We start from the raw sequence: 21,896 nt of genomic DNA, 5'->3' as shown, positions 1-21,896 counted from the left end.
GGTTTGCTTTTCCTGTCCTTTACTTCTGTACTAGGGTGGAATGAAATAGGAGGAGCTGCAGGCTTGAATTTTAAAGTTCTGCCCTGTAAAAGGGCCCTTGTTTTGTTGTTTTTTTTTTTTTTTATCTGGAGGGTTTTGACTTCCAGTCCTGAAAATTTGTGTCAGCAATAAGAGAATTGACCTCAGTTCTCCTTGGGTCTTGCCTCAACAGCAAAAGATTAATTAACCTTCTCAATTTTATGCGACTTGCAACTGAAAAACGAGTGTATTGGACTTTGTGAAGTACAGCTGTGCAAGTCAGACCTCCTCTCTGCCCAAAATTAAAAGGCATTCCTCAAATCTAAAGCACTTCTCATTATTCTTGAAGGATTAAACATTTAAAATCTCGTTTTTCTTTGTAATGTGAAGGCGACATTAGCATTAGCAATACAAATGAGAATGATTTTAGCTAATTTATTTCTTTTTTCTTCCCTGAGGAAAAAGAGGAGATGCAGAAAATTCTGTATTTAAGGCAGTTGCTTAAATGTGACCATGAGAGGCCACTGGATTCAAAGCTTTACTTTGCACATTTCCTGTCTGTTCTTTTAAAACCCAGGGAGTCGCTTGGGGGTGCACGTGCATTTTTCGAGTTTGAACTATAATGATGATAATAATGTCTCTGAAGAGATTGAATTTCTTAAATAACCATTATTTTCTTCTAAAGCATGGATTCTGGTTCCTCAGAAAGTCCTGCTAGTCTGAAAAGAGTAGCATCCCCAGCAGCCAAGGCAGCGATGTCAGGGGAAGGTGAGTCCTGGGTGGCCCTGGCAGCCTCTTTCTCTGCCACTGAACACAAGAACTCTGCTTTTTGCCAACATCAGGAATCACACTGGGCTCTTCAAGTGCTGTTAAAATCCCAGGAAAAATCAGTTTGCCTCTAGGATGGTTTAGGATTAGTGTTTTCAGGGGAACAGTTTATGTATGTTGTGTATAGAGGAGGAATAATTTCACATATTACAAAAGATATGAAAATATCTTTTGTAGTTTGTGCTTTTTCCAATATTTCTATTTTTTTTTTATTTTTTTTGCCATTATTTTGGTGACATTTTCTGATCTAGGATGGGTTTTCACAGAGGGCCCAATAATCACACCTGTCCATGGTGTCAGGAACTGGTAAATTAATTTCCCCCAAAGCTCGTTCCCAGTCTTTCATTAAAGCTCTTAATGAAGGCAGTGACAGTCACTGAGTGAACTCTGGGGATCCTTGTGGTCAGCTCCACGGTAAAGGTGGAGCCTGGGGCACACACACACACAAAATTCACAGATAGTTTTCTGAAGGGTTTTAAATGGGCAATTCCTGGCTGGTGCCACCCTTCAGCTAGAGGGGAATATCCCCACATGAGCTGCCTTAACTCTTAATTAACTAATTAAGAGTTAATTAGTTCCCTCCAGTGCAGAGTCAGCTGTGGGTTAATTAAATGAGGCAAAAGAAATCAATTAATCTAAATGTAGGTTACAGGTGAACATTTGTTTCTCATCCCTGCAGCACACCTGAAGTTTATAACTGCAATTCCAGCTACAGTTTTAGTGATGTTTACGTGGAATTTGTGTCTGGCATGAGCAGCACAGAAATTAAAAGGAGGGAGCAGCAGAGAGAAGGGAGATAATCAATTATTTCAAAGTACAGCTGCTCTTGCTCAGTAAATATTCCATAGAATCCCAGCTGTCTTGGGTTGGAGGGGGACCTTCAGGATCCCCTTGTTCTGGTTTTCCTCCTGTTTGAGGTGAAGGAATTGTGGACCTGCAGAGGATTGTCCCTTGGGATATCTCAGGTGTTGTGTTTGTGTTAAAAAGGAGCACAGCTTTTGTTTAAACTCTTCAGAAAAGCTGTGGTTTTGAGAAACAACAAAGCAGGGATTTAACGTCTTCTCTTGAGAGGGTTGGAGAGAAGCTCATGTGCAGAAGGTGATTTTTAAGGCGTGTGCACTTTGCATCCCAAGCTCTGAGAGCTCCACTCACCAGCACAAACCAGAAACCCCTGGGGAAACATGGTTAATATCTAAATGAATGATTTATGTACCTTTTAATTATAATAGCAAATTCTATACAACCCCCCCACCCCTCCCCTCCCCGAGGCAGCCTTTTGATAGATCCTACCCACTCCTGATAGATACCATTTCCTTCATTAAATATTGACATTGCTACGAGTAATAAATAATAAATTTGCCTTCTGCCTAGCCCTGGTATGAATGAGGGTTTTTTTGCAGAGGATCCCTGGGGGGGATTCTCAGGGGTTCTCCACGTGCTGTGTTTTCCCTTTTTGCAGAGTACATTGCCATGTACACCTACGAGAGCTCGGAGCAGGGGGACCTCACTTTCCAACAAGGTGACCTGATCCTGGTGACAAAGAAAGATGGTGACTGGTGGACGGGCACGCTGGGTGATAAATCAGGAGTTTTCCCATCTAATTATGTGAGACTCAAAGATGCTGAGGTAGAGAAATGTTTTCTTTGGGGGTTGTAGTGGTAGCTGCAAGGCCAGGGCATCGTAGGGGAAATAAAAAAAATGCGTTGCAGGTTTACTGGGTGAGACTGGAAAGGAAAAACAATGGTAATAACAACAGCAGTGATTGCATTTTACAACTTCATGTCATAAATAACTGTGGGGGTCATCCATTGAAATAATGCCAACCTCGCTAGGGCACCTGGCAGTTTTTTTAGACATTAATCAGAGCAGCCATGATTGTTTTGTTGCCCTGGTAAGTTTTTAATGCCTGAGCTGTATCTTACTGCCATTATTAAAAACAAACAAACAAACAAAAAAAACCACCAAAAAACAACCAAAAATCTACACAGTAATATTTCAGTCTATTATATTTTTCCCCACCATTTCTTGCAATCAAGGAAAATAAATTTTACCCCAAAACTTTGCTAACTACTGTATTTATTTGACAGTTTTGGGCTGAATAATAGAGGTCCTGTTTCATCTCTTTTTATCATGAAATAATTCCATCAAACATGTGGTTTTGGTTTTTTTGTTTTCCTTTTCTTTTTTTTTTTTTTAGGCATTCTAAAGAGAGATGTTCTCTCATTTTTATGGGAGGTTAATTTATATTGAGAGGATAATTTATCTCCCAGTAGGAATTAGTTTAGATTCAGAGTTGGGTACATGACTGATCTCTTGATGAAAAGGATTCTGGTTTATATTTCTAGAATAATGGGGGGGAGGGGGAGGTTAAAGGTAAATAAATAAAAATCAGTGGATTTGGGGGAATTTGGATGGTAATGGACAGAAACTCAGTGAAAGACTGAGACACAGAGCCCGAGCAGAGTCGCTCCTTAAAACCATTCCTGCTGCTGGAAAAGCCAGAGGATAAAACCTGCAGTGAAATCTGCAGCTTGTAGCAAACCTTTCAGGAGGCAATTTCTGCAGTGTCAGGAAATTCCAACAACATCCTCTGGGCCAGGATTAAAACCCTTGCAATTAATGATGTTCAGTATTGCAGTCCTTGGAGGGATGGGGTTGGGACACTGCTGGCACATCCTTGTGGAGGGCTCAGGTGTTCAATTCTGAGTTTCCTTTTCTCAGAGAGCTCAGTGTGGTGTTTCTGTCACTCAGAAACTGCACCAGCTCAGTGCACTTCAGCCAAAAGTGCTCCCAGTGCCCCTTGTGCCGGTGAAAATCCCACCTTCAGCTCAAATCTTGATGAGGGAGGGAGGAAAAAGCACGGAGCTGGTGGAGCCCTTGCTCCTGGGATGTCGTTTTTATCCTGTGGCTCCAAGTGGGTAACTGGGTTTTGCTCTCCAGCCTGGTCCCAGAGCCAGTTTTTGCAGTGGATTCCACAGTCCTGCCTCTCTGGGCACTCAGATGTGCTGCTGTGCTTGGACAGCTGCCTGGCCCTGCAAAATGCTCCGAAAAGGGAAATAATTCCATGTGTTCTGCACTGTTGACAGGCCCAAAGAAAAGCAGGGGTGATCTTGCAGCAGCAAGGGCAGAGTTTCTAGAAATGACTCAAAATCTCAGTGGTTTCTACAGCAGAAGGAATTTATTTTTTTTGAATTTGTTCTTCTGTGCCAGGCTGTGCCCGTTCACCTCAGGGTGCTAAAATAAACCATCCCTTTTTCCCTCAAGCTTCAGTTTATTAAAAAAGTGGGAAAGTCTTTGTTCTTCAGAGGAGCAGTGGCACAATGGCCCATTCTGAGGGGGTTTTATTCTGGACACTGGTGAGAATTCCCTCTGTGGGGATGGAGCTCAGGGGAGGCTTGGCAGCACAGCGATTTCAAGACATCTGATTGTAAAACTTTGCACAGGGGTTCAGAAAACAATCCCCGAATGGATCGAGCTGGGGTTTGAAGGGTCCTGCTGCACAACACAATTGGCAAGTCCTTGCTGGGGTTTATGAAATTGATGAAGCAGATTGTGCTCCGCTGGCTCAGGAGACTCCATCACTTGTCACAAAATGCCCTCAGGTGTTCAGTGAGTGTGCCAGGTGTGCAGGGGAGACAGAACAGGCGCTGTCCTCACTGCTGTGTTTTCTCTCAGCAGAAGGAATAGGAAATGCTTCTCCATCTCCTGAGCGGGCCAGAAACAGGGACCAAGCTAAATGTGTTATTAATTCATTTATTTGTTGAAGTGCTGTAGGACTTTTCCACGTGTTCCTTCTGCTTTTGCACCGAGGATTCAGAGAATCCTCAAAGACAATTCAGGCTCCGTCTGGTCAAGGTGGTTTTGAAGTTTTTCTTTTAAAATCATCTCTCTGTTTCACAGTAAAGACGATGTCCCAGCCTGCTCGGTCTGTCCGTGTGCTTCTAATCCAGCAGCATGGATGCTGAGCAAGGGATGTTTGCAGGAGGGGGTTCTCTGGAGGTCCAGGCACTTGTTCTTTCCTGGGGAGAGCAGAGAGTGTTCCTCTGCCAGAAACAGTTCCCAGAGCAGAAGGAATCCCTGGGATCACCCCGTCAGTCCTTTGCTTCATTCCCTCCTTGTTGAGGCCATCTCCCCCTGTCCCCAGAGGTGCCCTGGGATTTGTCCCTGATCCCTGTGGGGCTCTCCTGGCTCCCTGCCCTGTGACACAACTCCCAGGGGATGCAGGAAGGGGGAGGATTTGGGGACAGCCAGAGGAATGCAGGGAGGAGAGGAAAATTTGCCGCTCCTGTGGGGTGGAACTGTAATAATGTGACAGTGACAGGGAAAGGAGCACTGGGACATCAAGGCAAGCTGAGGATGTATCTGATAATCCTTTTCATAGGTGACTCCAAACCAGCACAGGGGTTTGAACGGCCATGGAGTTGTTCTTCAGGTACTCCTCAGTTTAATTTCTGCCGGAATCCCCAGGTTTTCAAAGCATCAGGATAGGGAGAATACGGAGCAGGGAACTGTTCTTGTCCACAGAGGATTTAGGATTCTGTGGAAACCTTCAGGTCGTTTGAGGTTGGCTCCAGGTTTGAAAGGAGGATCCTGAGGGTGAAGAAGGTGAAGCTGAGGAAGGCAAGAGGACATTTATGACTCCCCAACACTTCTGGCCACAGTACAGTTTAGATTTGAGTCCCTTTATCCACCTCAGACCTCTTTCCTGCAGGACACGGGACTGCCAGTGGCCTGGCAGGAAACTGCAGGAATTATTTAGGGGGCAGGAACTGGACTGATGTCAGGTTCTGCTGGATTTCTTGTGGCTGTCCCAATCCCTTGGATGCTGAGTTCATCCCTCACCTCACCCTGTCTTGGTGCAGGGTGTTTCTCAGGAATATTTGCAATCCAGCTATTTGGAGGGATGGAAACTTTTATTGTTGTTCCAGCTCACCTCCACAGAATTCCCGTTCTGCAGATCTAGGGATTTGCAATTACAAATGGGATCTGCTTTGGAATTACAAATAGATTATACTTTGAGATTACAAATGGATTACACTTTGGGATTACAAATGGATTACACTTTGGGATTACAAATGGGTTGTATTTTGGGATTACAATTGGATTACACTTTGGGATTACAAATGGGATATACTTTGGGATTTGCAGCCCATGAAAGGGAATAAAAGTCTGCACTTCTGCATTTACAAATCATCCACTTCATGCTTTGGTATTTATTCCCAGATGTTTATTGCCATCTCAAAGATTAAGGATTTCTGTAAGAACAGAATTTCCTTGTGAGATTTTGACTGCCGTGCTTGTCGAGTGTGTTGAGTGAAGCTTTGTAAATAATTTTCATGTGCTGGAGAAAGAAACCTGAGTGCTAAACTTGCATCTTGTTCTCCATTTCAAGGCTCCAGGAGCAGCTGGGAAAACAGGAAGCTTAGGGAAGAAACCTGGTGAGTCAAATATTGTGACAGCACCTTCCCTCTCTTCTTAAGTGTTCAATTCAATGGCAACAAAACCTTTTCCATGAAAATAGAGTACGTTTGCTCTTGGTCGTCCTGGAGCAGTTTGCACTGAGGAAAACCATTATAACAATAACTGGAATAAATGGCAGCCAATAAACAATGTAACTGCAATAAAAGAGTTCATCCTCTAATCATTCTAGTGTGTCAATCACTAAATAACATGTAGCTAGAGAATAAAAATCTGCTCGCTCAGAAGTGAACGTAAACTTCCTGCTGGATTGCTCAGCAGAGGAGTGGGAGCCATTCCCCCTTGTCCTGGCTTGCCAAGCCTTGTCCCAGGTCCCTCTCCAGGTTTTGGAGAGGAAGGAGGAGGAATTTCGAATTAAATTCAGCAGGTGCTGGCAGGAGAGTGGAAGGTTTAAGCAGGGAAAAACCAAGAGCAGAGTGAGTGCTGGGGGAAGGCCAAGCCAGGCAGTTGTTGGGCTGCTGGAAAAGGCAGGGCTGGATGGGATCTCTGGCAGGAATTGTTCCCCGGCAGGGTGAGGATGGAATTCCCAGAGCAGCTGTGGCTGCCCCTGGATCCCTGGAATGCCCAAGGCCAGGTTGGACACTGGGGACAGTGGGAGGTGTCCCTGCCGTGGCAGGGGTGGCACTGGCTGGGCTGTGAGGTCCTTCCAACCCAAACCATTCCATGAATTTGTGTGCTAATCCCAGATTCGGGTTGAAAGCCCATTTATAACTCAGCTCCAGGGCTTTTCCATCACCTGCCTGGCTCCCCTGTCCCTGCTGAGAGATCCTGAGGGATCTTGCTGTAGTTGATTCCCGTGCTCTTTGCAGTGCCCTTGGATTGCTCTTCATCCTCCTCACGCTGCTCATTTGTATCTCAAATGCTTCTCTGGGAATTTTTTGTGTTCCTAACGGTCCTTCCCTTCTAAATTTCACGTCAGTCATTTGATCGTTTCCGCGTTGGGCTTCAACTCTTTGTATCTTCCCCGCATCAAACCCTCCCTCAGTTGCCAGCCTTCCCAGGTTTATGGATTCCTCTGCCTCCAGCTGCCTTTGGAATGAATCCCTGAGGGCTGAGTGACTGTCCTGGATCCCCCAGGGAAGGTCCAGCGGCACCAAGCCCACGTTGTGGGTGTTAAACCTCACCCTGCACATGGACTGGGGACAGGGCTAAGCTTGGGGAGACTCCAGAATTCCTGCAGCTCCGTCAGCTCCTGTTGCATCCAAACCTGGGTTAACCCTGTGCGGACCAGAATGTTCCCTTTCCACCAGCACTGTGGAGCAGAGGAAACTCCCAGCACCTGCTTTGGGCAATTCCCTGGAATTGTGAGCTCCCAGTTCCTCTGTCCCCTCCTGCTGGGACGAACAGAAAGAGAGCCTCCGCAGAACAGAGATTTCCACTGAAACCCCGTTTCCTGAATTTGGAAAACATTCATTTTTTGGGGGTCAGGTGGTGAAAAATTTTCTGCCGCCTGCCTTAATTTGGGGCAAATTCTTGGTGCAACGTCGTTGTTTTGTCATTGATGTGGCTCCTCTTCTTAGGGAGCTCAGTGCAAAGATGTGTTTACTGGAAAACACTGGATTTTAAGAGCTGTACAGTTCCTATTATTATTATTATTATTATTATTATTATTATTAGTCTCTATTTCAAACATTTTTCATCTCTGTCATTCTCTATTTCAAACCTTTTTTGATCCCAGAGCTGCTGCACCTCTGGTTTGTTACTTATTTATCCCTGTAGTGCTCCGAACCTCTCATTTACATCACAATTACCACACGTATCCCTGGAAATACAGAAATCCATAACAGTTTCCTGGAAAGAAATGACACAGCGTTAGGACAGAATTAATGTTGGATAAAATGTGCTGGAATTTTTTCAAATTAACCTTTTCTTTCCTCCTCTGCTTCAACAGAAATTGCCCAAGTTATTGCCTCTTACACAGCAACAGGCCCAGAACAGCTGACTCTTGCTCCTGGCCAGTTGATTCTCATCAGAAAGAAGAATCCAGGTGGTTGGTGGGAAGGAGAGCTCCAAGTTAGTTCCTTTTTTTTTTTTTTTCCTAGTAAAATTCCATTTAAAAAAAAAAAAAAGAGTTGTTTTTTAGGGGTTCAAAATGCTGAATGTGTCAATGAGAAATAAACTTGACAAAGTTCCCCCAAAAAAACCCCCCACCTTTCCAAGAACAGCCCCCACCCCTTGCCATGGGTTTGGGATAACCTGGGAGGGAGAAGAGCAGCAGGAGCTCAGCAAGGAGGGCAGTTCGGGGCTTGCTTCGCCTGCTTTGGATCCTCCCGGGTGTTTCTGAGAGCAGAACTTGACAGTTTGGGCCCCCTGAAGGAGGTTCTGTTTGGTTTGGGGGTTTTTAGCAGGAAATTTGAGACGGAACAGTGCCGTTGGTTTATTTGGGCAGTGCAGATCTCAGACCCGTTCAGGTGTTTTTAACACGTCGTACCTGCCCTTTTTGCCTCTCCTGGGGGGAGTTTTTTTTTTTTCATCTTTTGTGGAGAAATCCTCTTCCAGGATTCCTTTGGGGTTTTCTCTCACTCACCTTGATGCCGTTAGTAACTTTTAGCTTTAAAGAGTCTCCGTTAAACGTATTTTAAGACAGAAACTTCCCTGGGCAAGAGCTGCCACAGTTATCACTGAGCAGCTGAAACAATTAAATTTTGATTGTGTAAGCTCTCCTATGTAAGTTTAGATACTTTAATGTCTTCCACGTGGTTTTACAGTTGGGTTTTATTTTGTTAGCAATCCCTGACTGCTCTTTTTTATTCTCCTGTTCCACGCCTGGGGGTCAGAGTGAAGGCAAATGTTTTAAGCATTACATTGCTGGTTTAATGCAATGTTCAAAAATATTTTAAATGATCTAAATAGACTTTAGATCAAGTGCTTTCTTTTTTAGTAAAGATTTAGACAGGGAAGAAAGTGGTTCAAGAATAGTAAATCCTTTAATTGACTTTTTTTCCCCCCCCACCAAAGTGAACAATTTGTTTTTAAGAGGCAAAATTCTCCTTGTCCAAAATACCGGCCTTATTTTAGCATAAACAGAGAATAAACTGTTAAAATCACTCTTGATATAGAGTTGGAAGCTGGGATTCAAAGTTCTGGAAGAACCTTTCTTACTGTAAGGAGTTTTTGTGGATTTGATTTGCACTGGACAATGGATTTGGGGGAATAACAGGATGAGGTTTCCTGCTTTGGTGACACGAGGCATTGAGAAGCTTGGATATGTTTTTGTGAAAGAAAAGAGGACATTTAGATTCTTAATCTCTCTATAAACTGTGACAGTTTAAACTGTCACAGTCTGAGGAATCTACTTAAATATCACTCTTTCCCTCACGAACAAGCTTTCAATTAGAAAAATTAATACGTTGATATTCTAATATTCAACTAGTGGCACAAAACAGCTGAGCTTTTCCCCAGGAAATGCGTTTTCCCCCCCTGAGCTGGGCTGCTGGCTGAGCTCGTGGTGCCCTGGCTGCCCCAGCCCTGGGTGAGGGTGTCTGTGCCGTGTCTCCGCAGGCGCGGGGCAAGAAGCGCCAGATCGGCTGGTTCCCGGCCAACTACGTCAAACTGCTGAGCCCTGGCACCAGCAAGAGCACGCCCACCGAGCTGCCCAGGCCTGCAGCACCCTCAGGTGAGCCCTGCCTGCCCCTGCCACCCCTTCCCGGGCTCCTGGGCCTGGGCTGGGCCTGCAGCGGGGAGGGTGGGGTGCTCCGGAGCCTTTGGGGTGTTCCTGCGTCCCCCAAACCGTCCCATCTTCATCCCATCCCATCTTCATCCCATCTTCATCCCACCTTCATCCCATCCCATCTTCATCCCATCTTCATCCCATCCCATCTTCATCCCATCTTCATCCCATCTTCATCCCATCTTCATCCCATCCCACCTTCATCCCATCCCATCTTCATCCCATCCCACCTCCATCCCATCCCATCTTCATCCCATCCCATCCCATCTTCATCCCATCCCATCTTCATCCCATCCCATCTTCATCCCATCCCATCTTCATCCCATCCCATCCCATCCCATCCCATCCCATCCCATCCCATCCCAGTCCCTATTCTCATCCCCATCCCATCCCATCCCATCCCATCCCATCCCTGCACTGACCGTGGAACAGGAACTCTGGCATGTTCCACCATCCCCCATTCCATCCCATCCTTGCACAGAGGGCCAAGATCTCTGCGGTGCTCCTGCATATCCCATCCCATCCCATCCCATCCCTGACCGGAGCAGGGGCTGGAGAGGCTCAGGAGGATCCAGGGCTGCATCCTGCAGAACCCCCCTTGGTCCTGAGGTGACGTGGGACAATCCCCCCATGGGGAGGGAGCTTCCCTCCTGCTCCTCAGGCTTTAGGAGAGGACGCAGGAGCCACAGAACATGAACATTGCCATGGAATCACAGCATGGCTGGGCTGGAAGGGCCTTCCCAGATGCCATCCCGTGATCCTGTGTTTGCGGAGCTGGTGCTGACTGGCCCCTCTGGGTGGTTGTTCTAAAGATCCAGAAAACGCCTTCTCTAAAGCTTCGTGGAATTCAGGTTTAGAACGGAAACTCAGCATTGAGACACGGCCTTTTACGAGGAAATACGATGAGATTTTTTAAAATATATTTTTGAAATCATTCCAGGTTTGACAATCTGGGACTTCCCCCGCATGGTAAATTTTACAGAATAAAATATTTCAGCACTTTTTGCATTGCCTGCTGCAGAAGATCAAAATCTTAATTAAACTGTAATTTAAAAAGAAAAAAAAAAAAGAGGGGAGCTGTTTGGCAAATTGAACTAAGTTGCTGGCTTATTTATTAGGAAAATCATAGCCAATTTTAGGATTAATTCACTGGAGAGAAGCTGCCAGCAAGGCTCATTAATGCAAGTCTGATGTCTGGTGGGAAAAAGCAGAAGCCCTGTGGCCTGGCAAAGAGAAAACAGCAGAGACGTCGAGGGGATGATTTATTTAGCTAAACAGTCCTGCTGCTTCGGGGAATTCAGGGAACTGCCTTGTCCGAAGTGAGCAGAACCAGCTGTATCCTGAGACTGGATGAGCTCCTCTGCAAGGAAATAGAAAATCCCTGCTGGAACCAGTCCGGGGGGGCCAGCAGAGCAGCCTGGATGACCTGGGCTGCTTTTTGTCCAGTTCTGTTAATCTTCTCTCTTATTTTCCATGGTTTTTGTGTTTTGAAAACCTCACTGGGACAACAAGGACATCAGCACTGGCTTTTCTTTTTTGGGGATTATGCAGCTTCCAATAGTGGACGTTCAAATGTGTCCCAGATTTTCCTGTCTGCTGACCAGTCCTGGTGAGAGGGTTCCAGGCCAGGCTGGAACACCCTGAGACAGTGGAAGATGTCCCTGTCCGTGGCAGGGGTGGCACTGAATGACCTTTCAGGTCCCTTGTGACCCAAGCCCTGCTGGGATTCCGTGAAACTCTTTGGGATTCCATGAAACCGTTTGGGGTTTTTAAACCCCTGGAGTCAGTTTGGGGGGTCTGAGCTGAGCCCCAGGATGGGCTCTGGTCGCTGCAGGGTCCTGGAGCTGTCCTGAGCCATGGGCAATGTCCAGAGGTGCCCCTCTGCACGTGAGCCAGGAGGGACTGAGGGCGGATTTTAGGGCAAGGCTCTTCTTGCCCCCGAGGCTGCCAGAGCTCCAGGAGCTGCCAGGGGATGCCCAGGCTGGGGTCTGGGCTGTCAGTGCAGGGCAGGGATAGATCAGGGATGCGCTGGGATACCCTGGGCGGGGGCAAGGTGTCATCAGCCCCCCCCTCCCGGTGACCCCCGTCCCTTACAGTGTGCCAGGTGATCGGCATGTACGACTACAACGCGCAGAACGACGACGAGCTGGCCTTCAACAAAGGGCAGATCATCACCGTGCTCAACAGGGAAGACCCCGACTGGTGGAAGGGGGAGGTGAACGGCCACGTGGGGCTCTTCCCCTCCAACTACGTGAAGCTGACCACGGACACGGACCCGAGCCAGCAGTGTGAGTGTGCGCGGGCGCGGCCGGGCGCAGGTGGAACGCGCAGCGCTGCCGGGCCCCGCGCAGCCCCCGCGCAGCCCCCCGGCCTCCTGGAAAAGACCTTCTGGCCCCTCCACCCCTTTGTCTTTGGTTGGTTTTGTTCCCATTCCCCTCCCAGCCCCGCCACCCTCCCACCACCACCAGCAGCCCATCAGTTTTGCTCCATGCCTCGCCATGCCTGCCTCATTGCCCTAGCTTGAATTTGCTCATTGTTTTTGTTTTGCTTATGTGTTGTTTTCCTCCTTTTTCTAGGAATCATATGTTGTCCATCCCCCACTCAGGCTTGAAAGTCCTCAAAGAGACCCACTATCCCATAGCAGTGCCCAGAGGGATGATGGGAGATGCAGCCTTGATCATGTGGCTTCCAGCATGATCACCTACTGCCTTCTGAGTCAAGAACACACTGCACAGCAGTTTTACCTCATTTGACATTTAGTTGCATGGAATCGCAATGGTTGAGTCAATTACCAACAAAATTAAACTTGATTCAAAACAAAACAAAAAAAAACAAAACAAAAACACACACACACAAAAAAAAAATAAATCAGAGGATAGTGGGTCCTTTTGTGGCTTTCATTGTTACCAAACTAATTTTTCCACCTTTGCACAGGTGCTTTTGGTAGTTTTAAAATCTATTTTTTAAAGATATATTTTAGCCTTTTAAAAGGAAAAGCATAAATTAAATTTTCTTCATTGCAATTTTGTTTGTGCAAAAAGACCCACTATCAAGGAATGCTGCATGTGCTATTAAAATTGTTCCAAATGTCCATGAATTGGAGACTTTATGTATCTTTCTTTTTTATTGTTCACTTGTCCAGTGTTGTCAATATGTCTCTTTTTTTTTTTAATTATTATTTTAATTTCCTTTTTTTTTTTTTTTTTTAAATTACAAAAGAACAGAAGGCGTTAAAATCAGTTTCAGGAAGTTTAAATGTGCCCAGTTCCAGGTATTTCGTTGTAGTTACTGTTTGTAACAGGTGTTGTTGTTGAGTGTGTAACCCCCTTGTGGAGAGGGGAAATGCCCTCCTCCCGTGCCAGAGGCAAACCTGGAGTGCTGTTTCACCCAGCCCTGTTCATTTGATTTTGCACATTATTTAGCTGCAAACAGCCTGGTGTGCGTGGTGTCCCTGGCTTTGTCACATTCCAGGGGCACACATGGGCGGGACGTTCCCTCCTGGGGGTGGCACAATTCCTTCCACCCCGGCCACTGGGGCTCCTCACTTGTGCTTTCCGTGGAACAACACGTTCTGAACGAGTCGTTTTCCTGACAAGAACGAATGTATAGAACTCTCTCCCCGCAATTAATTTCCAATGTTTACATATTTTTTTTTTTAAAAAAAAAAAACTAGACTGTGGAATTTATACAAATTAATATGAAATGGAGCTTTCAGTGGAGTTGTAGCTGCGCTATAGCCGAGCCGTGCCCGTCTCTGTAGCGTTAGTGCCCGGCTCTTTGCTGAAATGCCTGGTGCTGGCAGTGCCCTCCTCCCAACGAGCACAACAGAGCCCTGCTACTAATGATTTACCACTCAGTTACGTCCTGGTTATGTGTCCCCCTGTCCCCGAGCTCCTGCTGGCAGCCTGTAGCCCTCCCAGCCCAGCTCCCTGCTCCCGACCCGTCCTGCGGTGCAAAGGACAAGCGAAGCTCCTTACTCAGTTGCACTTCAGTATTTTCATCACTATGAATGTAAATTATATAAATATATAAAGAAAACCTGCAGCTTTAACAACTGTAATACAGCCTTTCCAATTAGTTTCCATGTATAGAGAATTAAATCCTTCGTACAAAAGAGGCCGACACGTGTTTGTTGTCTCGTTGCTGGGTCACACCGGGCTCGCCAGGGGCTGTGAGAGCACCCAGGGGTGTGCCAGCAGCACAGCCTGGAGCCCTTTGCCCCTCACGGTGACACTTCTCGGGGTTCTTGGAACGTTGTTTCACTCTAATTACTCAGATCCATCGTTGTTATCTGCAGCCTTTTGCCCCTCTGGCTTTGGGGGGGGAGGGAATCCTTGGACTCCTGGTGGGTCCTTCCCAGCTCAGGATGTTCTGGGATTCTCTGATTCCCTCCCCAGGGTTTCTACATGGTCCCAATCCGTGCATTTTGATTTTTTTTTTTTTTTTAATAGAGAAATGAAGTATTCTTTCTTGATTTGCCATGGGTTTACCTGGATTTGGGATGTGTTGCTCAAGTCTGAAAATAAGCACAAGTGTACAGATTTTCCTTCTTTTTAGCACAGTATTTAAATAGTAATACATCGTTCATTTTTACCGTAAAAAAGAATTCTTCTCCATCCTGGCCATTTGCTGACAAGGGCAGAAATGGAACAGCACATCCCACTTGTGATTTTCAGGGCTTTCTGAGGGGATGGAGCCAGGTTTGACTCCACTCTGTCAATATTTTGCGCATTAACTGATACTTGAACAAGAGCATCTCTCTCTTTTCCCATCCTGAGCTGCTGGGTTGGTAAACTGACTCAACTAAAAGCCCTGGCCCCTTAGGGACATTGTGAGTCCTGGGACTTGAGGGCAGAACTGAAAATTGAATCTGCAGGGAAATATTTGCAATGCTTCAGCTGTAGGGGATTCAGGTGCTGCTTTTCCCAATCTCTTTACATCGAGTGAGAAGAAAAACGAAGCTCCTGCAGAGCCCTGCAGGGTGGAGGTTCTCCGTGTCTTCCAGGGGCTGAGACTGGAGCCTTTCAAAATCCCTCAGTCCTGGAAGCTCCTGGGGGCAGCTTTGCAGTGACCTGGGAGGAACAGGCTGGAGTTGTCCCTCTGTGACTCTCCGGGAATCCCTGAGGTTGGAAAAGCCCTCCCAGCCCAGGCAGTCCCAGCTGTGCCCACCTTGTCCCCAGCCCAAGAGCTCTGAGTGCCACCTCCAGGGACGGGCACGCTCCAGACATCCCTGGGCAGCTCTTGCCAAGATGTGAGCACCCTTTCCATGGGGAAATTCCTGCTGCTGGCCAAGCTGAACACGCACGGGGCACTGCTTGTGCCAGGAGTCCTCAGGCAGAGGAGCAGAATAAATCTCGTGTACAGAGTCCCAAAGGCACTCCCCTGTGGCTTCAGGGACAGATGTTGCAATCCCTGTAATGTTGATTTCCTCCATGAGTCCCTAAGGGTGCTCTGGTAGCTCAGCAGGGCGTGTTTCATCCTCCTCCTCCTCCTCAGGGATTCTCCCTGAGCTGCAGGGAACAAGGCATTGCAGTGATTGCTTTTCTTGTCTTTATGGATATAAATATAGATAAATACATAGCTGAGAAAGGGAGGATGGCAGTGAGTGCCCAGAGCAGCTGTGGGATCCCTGGAATGCCCAAGGCCAGGTTGGACATTGGGGACAGTGGGAGGTGTCCCTGCCCAGGGCACTGGCTGATCCTTAAAATCCCCTCCCACCCAAACCATCCTGGGATTCTGTGAATTGGTTCTTTATCTTCACGTCCTTGTGCCAGGTGCCTTTTCCTGTTGCACAGGAATTGTCACTTGAGGGGTGGAGAGGAGACTGGAATTCCAGGTGCTGCTGGATTTTATTCTTCACTGGTTTTGCTGTTGGTGGGAGTTCCCTCTGTATTCAACTGCTGACAAAGAATTCCCATGGACGTTCTTACAAGAATTCGTTCTTTTCAATCCTCGAAACCTGTCCAAGACAACTCTAAGTCTGAAATGTGGATTTGTCGAGAACATTTTGCTTTATATTCAGGATCAGTTTTATTTATACCTCGATTCTTTTGGAGCTTTACTGGCTTCACTTTCTGGCCCCATGAGCTCACTGAGCACATTTAATTCCCACAACCAAAATGACTGAAATTCTGGGTTTGCTCTCTGGTTTTTTAAGCACTTTCTAGCTCTTTGTGGATATTGACTCCAGCCGTTTAACTTGTTGAATAGCAACTTCTGTGCAGTAAATTCAGATGACAAATGACTCTTTTCTAAACTTCATTTTAGACAACTTCAGTAGATTCAGGAACAATATACCCCAAATATTACTGCGTGACTTGAATTGACACAGGCAACGGGGTAAGGACGTGCTCCTTAGCTAAACACGGTGTCAGGGCATCGTCCTGGTGCAGTTAAAAATGAAAATGTGTTTCACCAAGACTTCACTGCCCACCTGGGGACTTTTTAATGAGCAAAGCACCTGAACTGAGCTGTAGGGATGCACAGGATCATCCAGTCCCACCCTGTCCCTGCCCAGACTCCCCAACAATCCCCCCCGGGCATCCCTGGCAGCGCTGTCCAAAGGCTCCTGGAGCTCTGGCAGCCTCGGGGCCGTGCCCATTCCCTGGGGAGCCTGGGCAGTGCCCGGCACCCTCTGGGGGAAGAGCCTCGCCCTACAATCCCCCCTCAATCCCTCCCTGCCTGCTGTCCCCGTGGCAGGATCAAAGATCAGAGCTGTCCCTCTGCCAGGTGAAAGGGAAAAAATAACAGAACGTCGTTTGAGAAAAGGTTGGAACATTTAAAAATCCTGCCTTTGCTCCCCACATCCCTGGTTCCAAGTGAAGTGTCTGCACAGCACCTTTATTTGTGGGATTGCTTCCCTGTGAAGTGGGGCTGTGCAGTTCCTTCTGCTTGGACCCGTGGCTGCTGCTTCTGCGCCCTGAGTGCCCAGGGGCTCAGACAGGCAATCCAGAGGCGAGCTTTAGTTTCCTGATGCGTTCTGAACCATCCCAGGGCTTGCTTAACTCTGTGATTTACATTTTGGGGTGCATTCCTGCCCTCAGCAGGTAGGATTTTACTGTGCCCAGGCAGCCTCTGGAAAGGGATTGGTAAGAATCAGCGCCTCGTGGGATGGTTGAGGCTGGAGGCACCAGCAGTGCTCAGGTGCCACATCCACACCTTCTCTGAACGCTTCCGGAGAGGGCCACTAAATAATGCTTCAAGTTTCCCCAGTGGGAGTGCCCAGGCTTGTTTGCAGCTCCTTTCCCTGCACCTCGGAGGGAAAGGCTCTGCTCTAACAGCAAAACGGGACACACTGGTCTGCTTGAGAAATTCCAAACGTGCGAGAAATTCCAAACGTGCCGAAATCACTGGAGATAGCTGAGAAATGGCAGTGGGCATTGCAGATGCTGGAGATGGAGAGGTCTGCTTGACCCCAATGTGCTCACCAAAAGCCTGCCATGGCCTCTGAGCGGAGGGTCCATCCCAGGAGATTTCAGGGGAATTGGCTGCATCGGAAAGAGGTGCTAAGAAAGTTGAGTGTTGAAATGCTGTGATTTAAAGAACTCAGCACTGCTGAGGCCCCTCGAGGGCTGTGTCCAGTTGTGGCTCCTGCAGGAGAGCCCTGGAGGGGCTGGAGCGTGTCCAGGGCAGGGCAGGGAGCTGGGGAAGGGGCTGGAGCCCCAGGAGGGGCTGAGGGAGCTGGGCAAGGGGCTGAGCCTGGAGAAAAGGAGGCTCAGGGGGGACCTGGTGGCTCTGCACAAGTCCCTGCCAGGAGGGGACAGCCGGGGGGGTCGGGCTCTGCTCCCAGGGAACAGGGACAGGAGGAGAGGGAACGGCCTCGGGCTGGCCCAGGGGAGGCTCAGCTTGGCCAGCAGCAGGAATTTCCCCATGGAAAGGGTGCTCAGGCCTTGGCAGGGGCTGCCCAGGGAGCTTTGGAGTGCCCGTCCCTGCAGGTGTCACCTGGAGGTGGCACTCAGAGCTCCGGGCTGGGGACATGGTGGGGCTCCCTGGGCTGGGAGGGCTTTTCCTCCTCTAGGAATAATTTCCCTGAGTGAAGGGGTGCTCTCCTGGTGTGCTGTTCCCTTCTCCTTAGGGATTTGGAGGAAAAACTGTGACAGCATCTTTGCCTGCTCCTGGTTCCCTCTAACAGGGGAGATTCCTGTCTCCTGTGACCTTGTTGCTACAGGCTGGGCCAGCTCGAGGCTTCCAGGGAAATCTGGCAGTGGCAGTGCTTAGGAAAGCTCCCCAGATGAAAAGGAATCAGCAGCTGTGTCCATGAATGTGGACCAGTGGTTTCCACAGCAGAACCTCCCTTCCCAAAAAGCAGCATCCTGTTTTAGGCTCAGTGTTTATCTTGGGACACCCAGCTCTGCAGGGCTGACTTTGGAAGGAAGAGGAACAACATCTTTACTCTGTATAAAGAGATTTGAAATAATTTTTTTTTTTTTTTTTTTTTTGCATTTCTGGAGCCCATTAATCTGCAGGGACTGTGGTGCTGGGAGGTCAAGGCCCAGGTTTGCAGTTACAACATTTGTCTGTTGGTGCTCCCAGTCCAGGCAGAATGGCAAAACTCATGGATTCGCTCTCCTGAGAACAAACCACGTTAATTATTGTCCTTTCCCTGTCCTTTCCTGGCTTTACTGGATTAAAGCAGAGAATTGTCTGGAGCAGCCTGGGACAGTGGGAGGTGTCCCTGCCATGGCAGGGGGGACACTGGATGGGCTTTGAGGTCCTTCCCAAACCATTCCATGATTCTGTGATCAGTGGAATTCAGTTCACCAAAGTTCTTTGGCATCCATGAACAATGAGCCAGACATTCCCACTTGGAAAGGATTCCAGTTCTTCTTCAGTGTTCTTGATACAAAGACAAGAGAGATCTCTGTACCTGTGCTCCTCACAAAGAAAATCCCCTACCAGGAGAATCCCTCTGGGATGTTCTGCTCAGATTTGGGCTTTTTTTTCCCCGAATATTTCATATCCCAAAGCAGAGTGTTTGTCACGGTTCCGAGCAGCCCTTTCAGACCCCAGCTGGCTGCCAAGGGAGCCACTAAAATGGTTCATTATTCAAGATGTCAGAGCTCTTTCCGAGGGGTTGGTGCTTGGAAATCACCTTCAGGCCAAGGTCGTCACATCATTGAACGAGAACTTCCCCAAGGAAAAGTAATTGAAACACTTGGTTCTCTCCTAATGAAGCACTGGCAGAACTGGGGCTGTTTCTTCGACCTGTGCTTTACTTGGTACCGAAGGAACTGCTCCGAAATCAGGCGTTTATACAGCACAGATGAAACTTCTGGCTTTTGGAAGGGGCCAAAATTCAGTAGCGTCAAGTTGATGTTTCTCCAGATCTGCTTTTTATTCCAAGCAAAGTTTCAGTTGCACATTTGTAAAGGGCTGTGGCATCCTGTGTCTCAAGGGAGCCTTAGCAGTGTTAACTCTGCTCCCAGCCTGACCCCTCCCGGCTTCAGAGTCAGAGAGGAAACAACCTTGACTGTGTCTCCTTTTCTGGGTTTGTTTCATTTGGTTTTGTTTGGGTTTGGTTGGGGTGGATTTTTTTTTTTCTCTTCCTTTCCTTTCCTTTCCTTTCCTTTCCTTTCCTTTCCTTTCCTTTCCTTTCCTTTCCTTTCCTTTCCTTTCCTTTCCTTTCCTTTCCTTTCCTTTCCTTTCCTTTCCTTTCCTTTCCTTTCCTTTCCTTTCCTTTCCTTTCCTTTCCTTTCCTTTCCTTTCCTTTCCTTTCCTTTCCTTTCCTTTCCTTTCCTTTCCTTTCCTTTCCTTTCCTTTCCTTTCCTTTCCTTTCCTTTCCTTTCCTTTCCTTTCCTTTCCTTTCCTTTCCTTTCCTTTCCTTTCTTCGTGTTTTGGTTTGTGATTTTTTTTTTTGTTTTTTTCAAGTCAAATCCATCATTCCCCTTGCAGGAGCACAGATCAGTTAAAGCAGATGTTGCTGGTATTCCCTGGAACTAACGGTGGTACATCTGGACTTTCCCAGTGGCATTGTCTGAGCTCCATTCAGGATGCTAAAAATGCAGGAAATACTCCCCAAGCATTAACTTTATATGCGAAGAACTGAAAGAGTTTCATGGGGCCTGATGTTTCCATAAGGAAAGTTTGTTTCCATGGGGAATATATTGAATTTGCTGAGGTGTGAGGGAAAGAACTCAGCCGGCGAATTTTGATTGTATGAAAAGAGTTGAAATAGATCATTTTTAGAGCCAAACGTTTTCCACCTGTTTGAAATCAGCTCTGCTTTTTGAAATGCGTTTTATTTTATGCAGAAAAGTAGCAAAAAAAAAAGGAAGAAAACATTCTGTGTTCCAGCCTCAGAAGAACTTAAATTAAGCTCAGGCTGAACAATAACAGGCTACGGAAGAAAGAATGGAATTAAGTGTTCTAATTCAGAATAGAAAACAGAACTTGAGATTGTGGAATTGATATAAAAATCCTCCCACCCACAGGGGGTCAGTGCAAGGGAGGTTTGCTACAAGGAAAGGACAGAACTAATGGAAGAGGAGCTCTCAGTGCCAACGTTTCCCTGGGCTTTTAAATGGGAAGGAGAGCAAAACCCACCCCTTTGGCTTGGCCCAGAAATCAGCGGAATCTGGGGATCTCCTGGGACCTTTGCATGTCCTGCTCAAAGCCCTTCAAATATTTAGGAGCAGTTCTTAACTGAAGTGTGAAGAGGCCCTGCAGGCCCTTCCTGAGCAGGATCTCTTTGACCAGAAGGGCGAAGGTGAATACTGAGCACCCATCAGCTGAGGGAATGACTCCAGAGTGCCCCTCGGAGCATCGAGGTCACTGCAGCTCTTCCCTAATTCCCTCTGGGATCTCTCTGCGTTCTCCTCACCCCACATGAAGCCTTTCCCCCCTCTCCATCCCTTTTCCATTACCTGCCATCCACGTGGGGTTGGAATGACACAACCCAAAGGGTCGGGGGCCTGCAGGGTGACGTGGGGACAGGGCAGGTGGAGGTGAGGGAGACTTTGAGCTTGGCCACCCAGGGAAGAGTTCACACACAGAGACGGCCTTTGTTTTAATAAGTTTAAAAAAAAAAGGTGTCAAATAGAATGTTTGGAGCCGCTGAGAGATCGCTGGGGCTGTGCCGTGTGGGCAAAAACGAAGCGACCGGAGCGGGTCCTGTTCGTTCAGCGCTGCTGTGGCTGCCACAGGTGTGCAAACAGCCGCGATAAATCCGGGGTGCTGTTGTGTTTTGCAGGGTGTGCAGACCTGCACCTGCTGGACATGCTGACCCCCACGGAGAGGAAGAGGCAGGGCTACATCCACGAGCTCATCGTCACCGAGGAGAACTACGTCAACGACCTGCAGCTGGTGACTGAGGTGGGGCAGCTCCGCGGCCAAAGCAGTCCCTGCAGTGAGCAAAGCGACTGCACTGCGGGGTCTGCCTGCTCTGGGGGGCTCTGCAGTCCCCATTGATCCGTGTGTGGACAGGTACAGGTGTGCAGAGTGACTGCACTGCGGGGTCTGCCTGCTCTGGGGGGCTCTGCAGTCCCCATTTACCTGTGTGTGGACAGGTACAGGTGTGCAGAGTGACTGCACTGCGGGGTCTGCCTGCTCTGGGGGGCTCTGCAGTCCCCATTGATCCGTGTGTGGACAGGTACAGGTGTGCAGAGTGACTGCACCGCACTGCGGGGTCTGCCTACTCTGGGGGGCTCTGCAGTCCCCATTTACCTGTGTGTGGACAGGTACAGGTGTGCAGAGTGACTGCACCGCACTGCGGGGTCTGCCTGCTCTGGGGGGCTCTGCAGTCCCCATTTACCTGTGTGTGGACAGGTACAGGTGTGCAGAGTGACTGCACTGCGGGGTCTGCCTGCTCTGGGGGGCTCTGCAATCCTCATTTATCCGTGTGTGGACAGGTACAGGTGTGCAGAGTGACTGCATTGCGGGGTCTGCCTGCTCTGGGGGGCTCTGC

At 48.0% G+C, this 21,896-nt stretch overlaps 1 protein-coding gene across 3 annotated transcripts in view; it reads left to right on the top strand.

Annotated features, from left to right (window-relative positions):
• ITSN1 (intersectin 1) overlaps window positions 1-21,896 on the top strand; it is a 104,849-nt gene that overhangs the window by 68,721 nt on the left and 14,232 nt on the right. For 2 of the 3 annotated variants that reach the window (XM_066177201.1, XM_066177200.1), the window contains 7 exons: window positions 704-786; window positions 2,306-2,472; window positions 6,239-6,284; window positions 8,216-8,337; window positions 9,826-9,940; window positions 12,091-12,282; window positions 21,183-21,304. In XM_066177201.1, coding sequence (XP_066033298.1) covers window positions 704-786; window positions 2,306-2,472; window positions 6,239-6,284; window positions 8,216-8,337; window positions 9,826-9,940; window positions 12,091-12,282; window positions 21,183-21,304 — 847 coding nt within the window. Of the gene's footprint in view, window positions 1-703; window positions 787-2,305; window positions 2,473-6,238; window positions 6,285-8,215; window positions 8,338-9,825; window positions 9,941-12,090; window positions 12,283-12,570; window positions 13,199-21,182; window positions 21,305-21,896 lie in introns of those variants that run through there. The other variant, XM_066177202.1, reaches the window with a different exon arrangement.

The sequence above is a fragment of the Chamaea fasciata genome, unplaced genomic scaffold (assembly GCF_029207755.1).
Source record: "Chamaea fasciata isolate MVZ Bird 193981 ecotype frontalis unplaced genomic scaffold, bChaFas1.0.hap1 SCAF_2, whole genome shotgun sequence".
Classification (NCBI taxonomy): Eukaryota; Metazoa; Chordata; class Aves; order Passeriformes; family Sylviidae; genus Chamaea; species Chamaea fasciata.
This window is presented reverse-complemented; position numbering and strand designations above follow the sequence as displayed.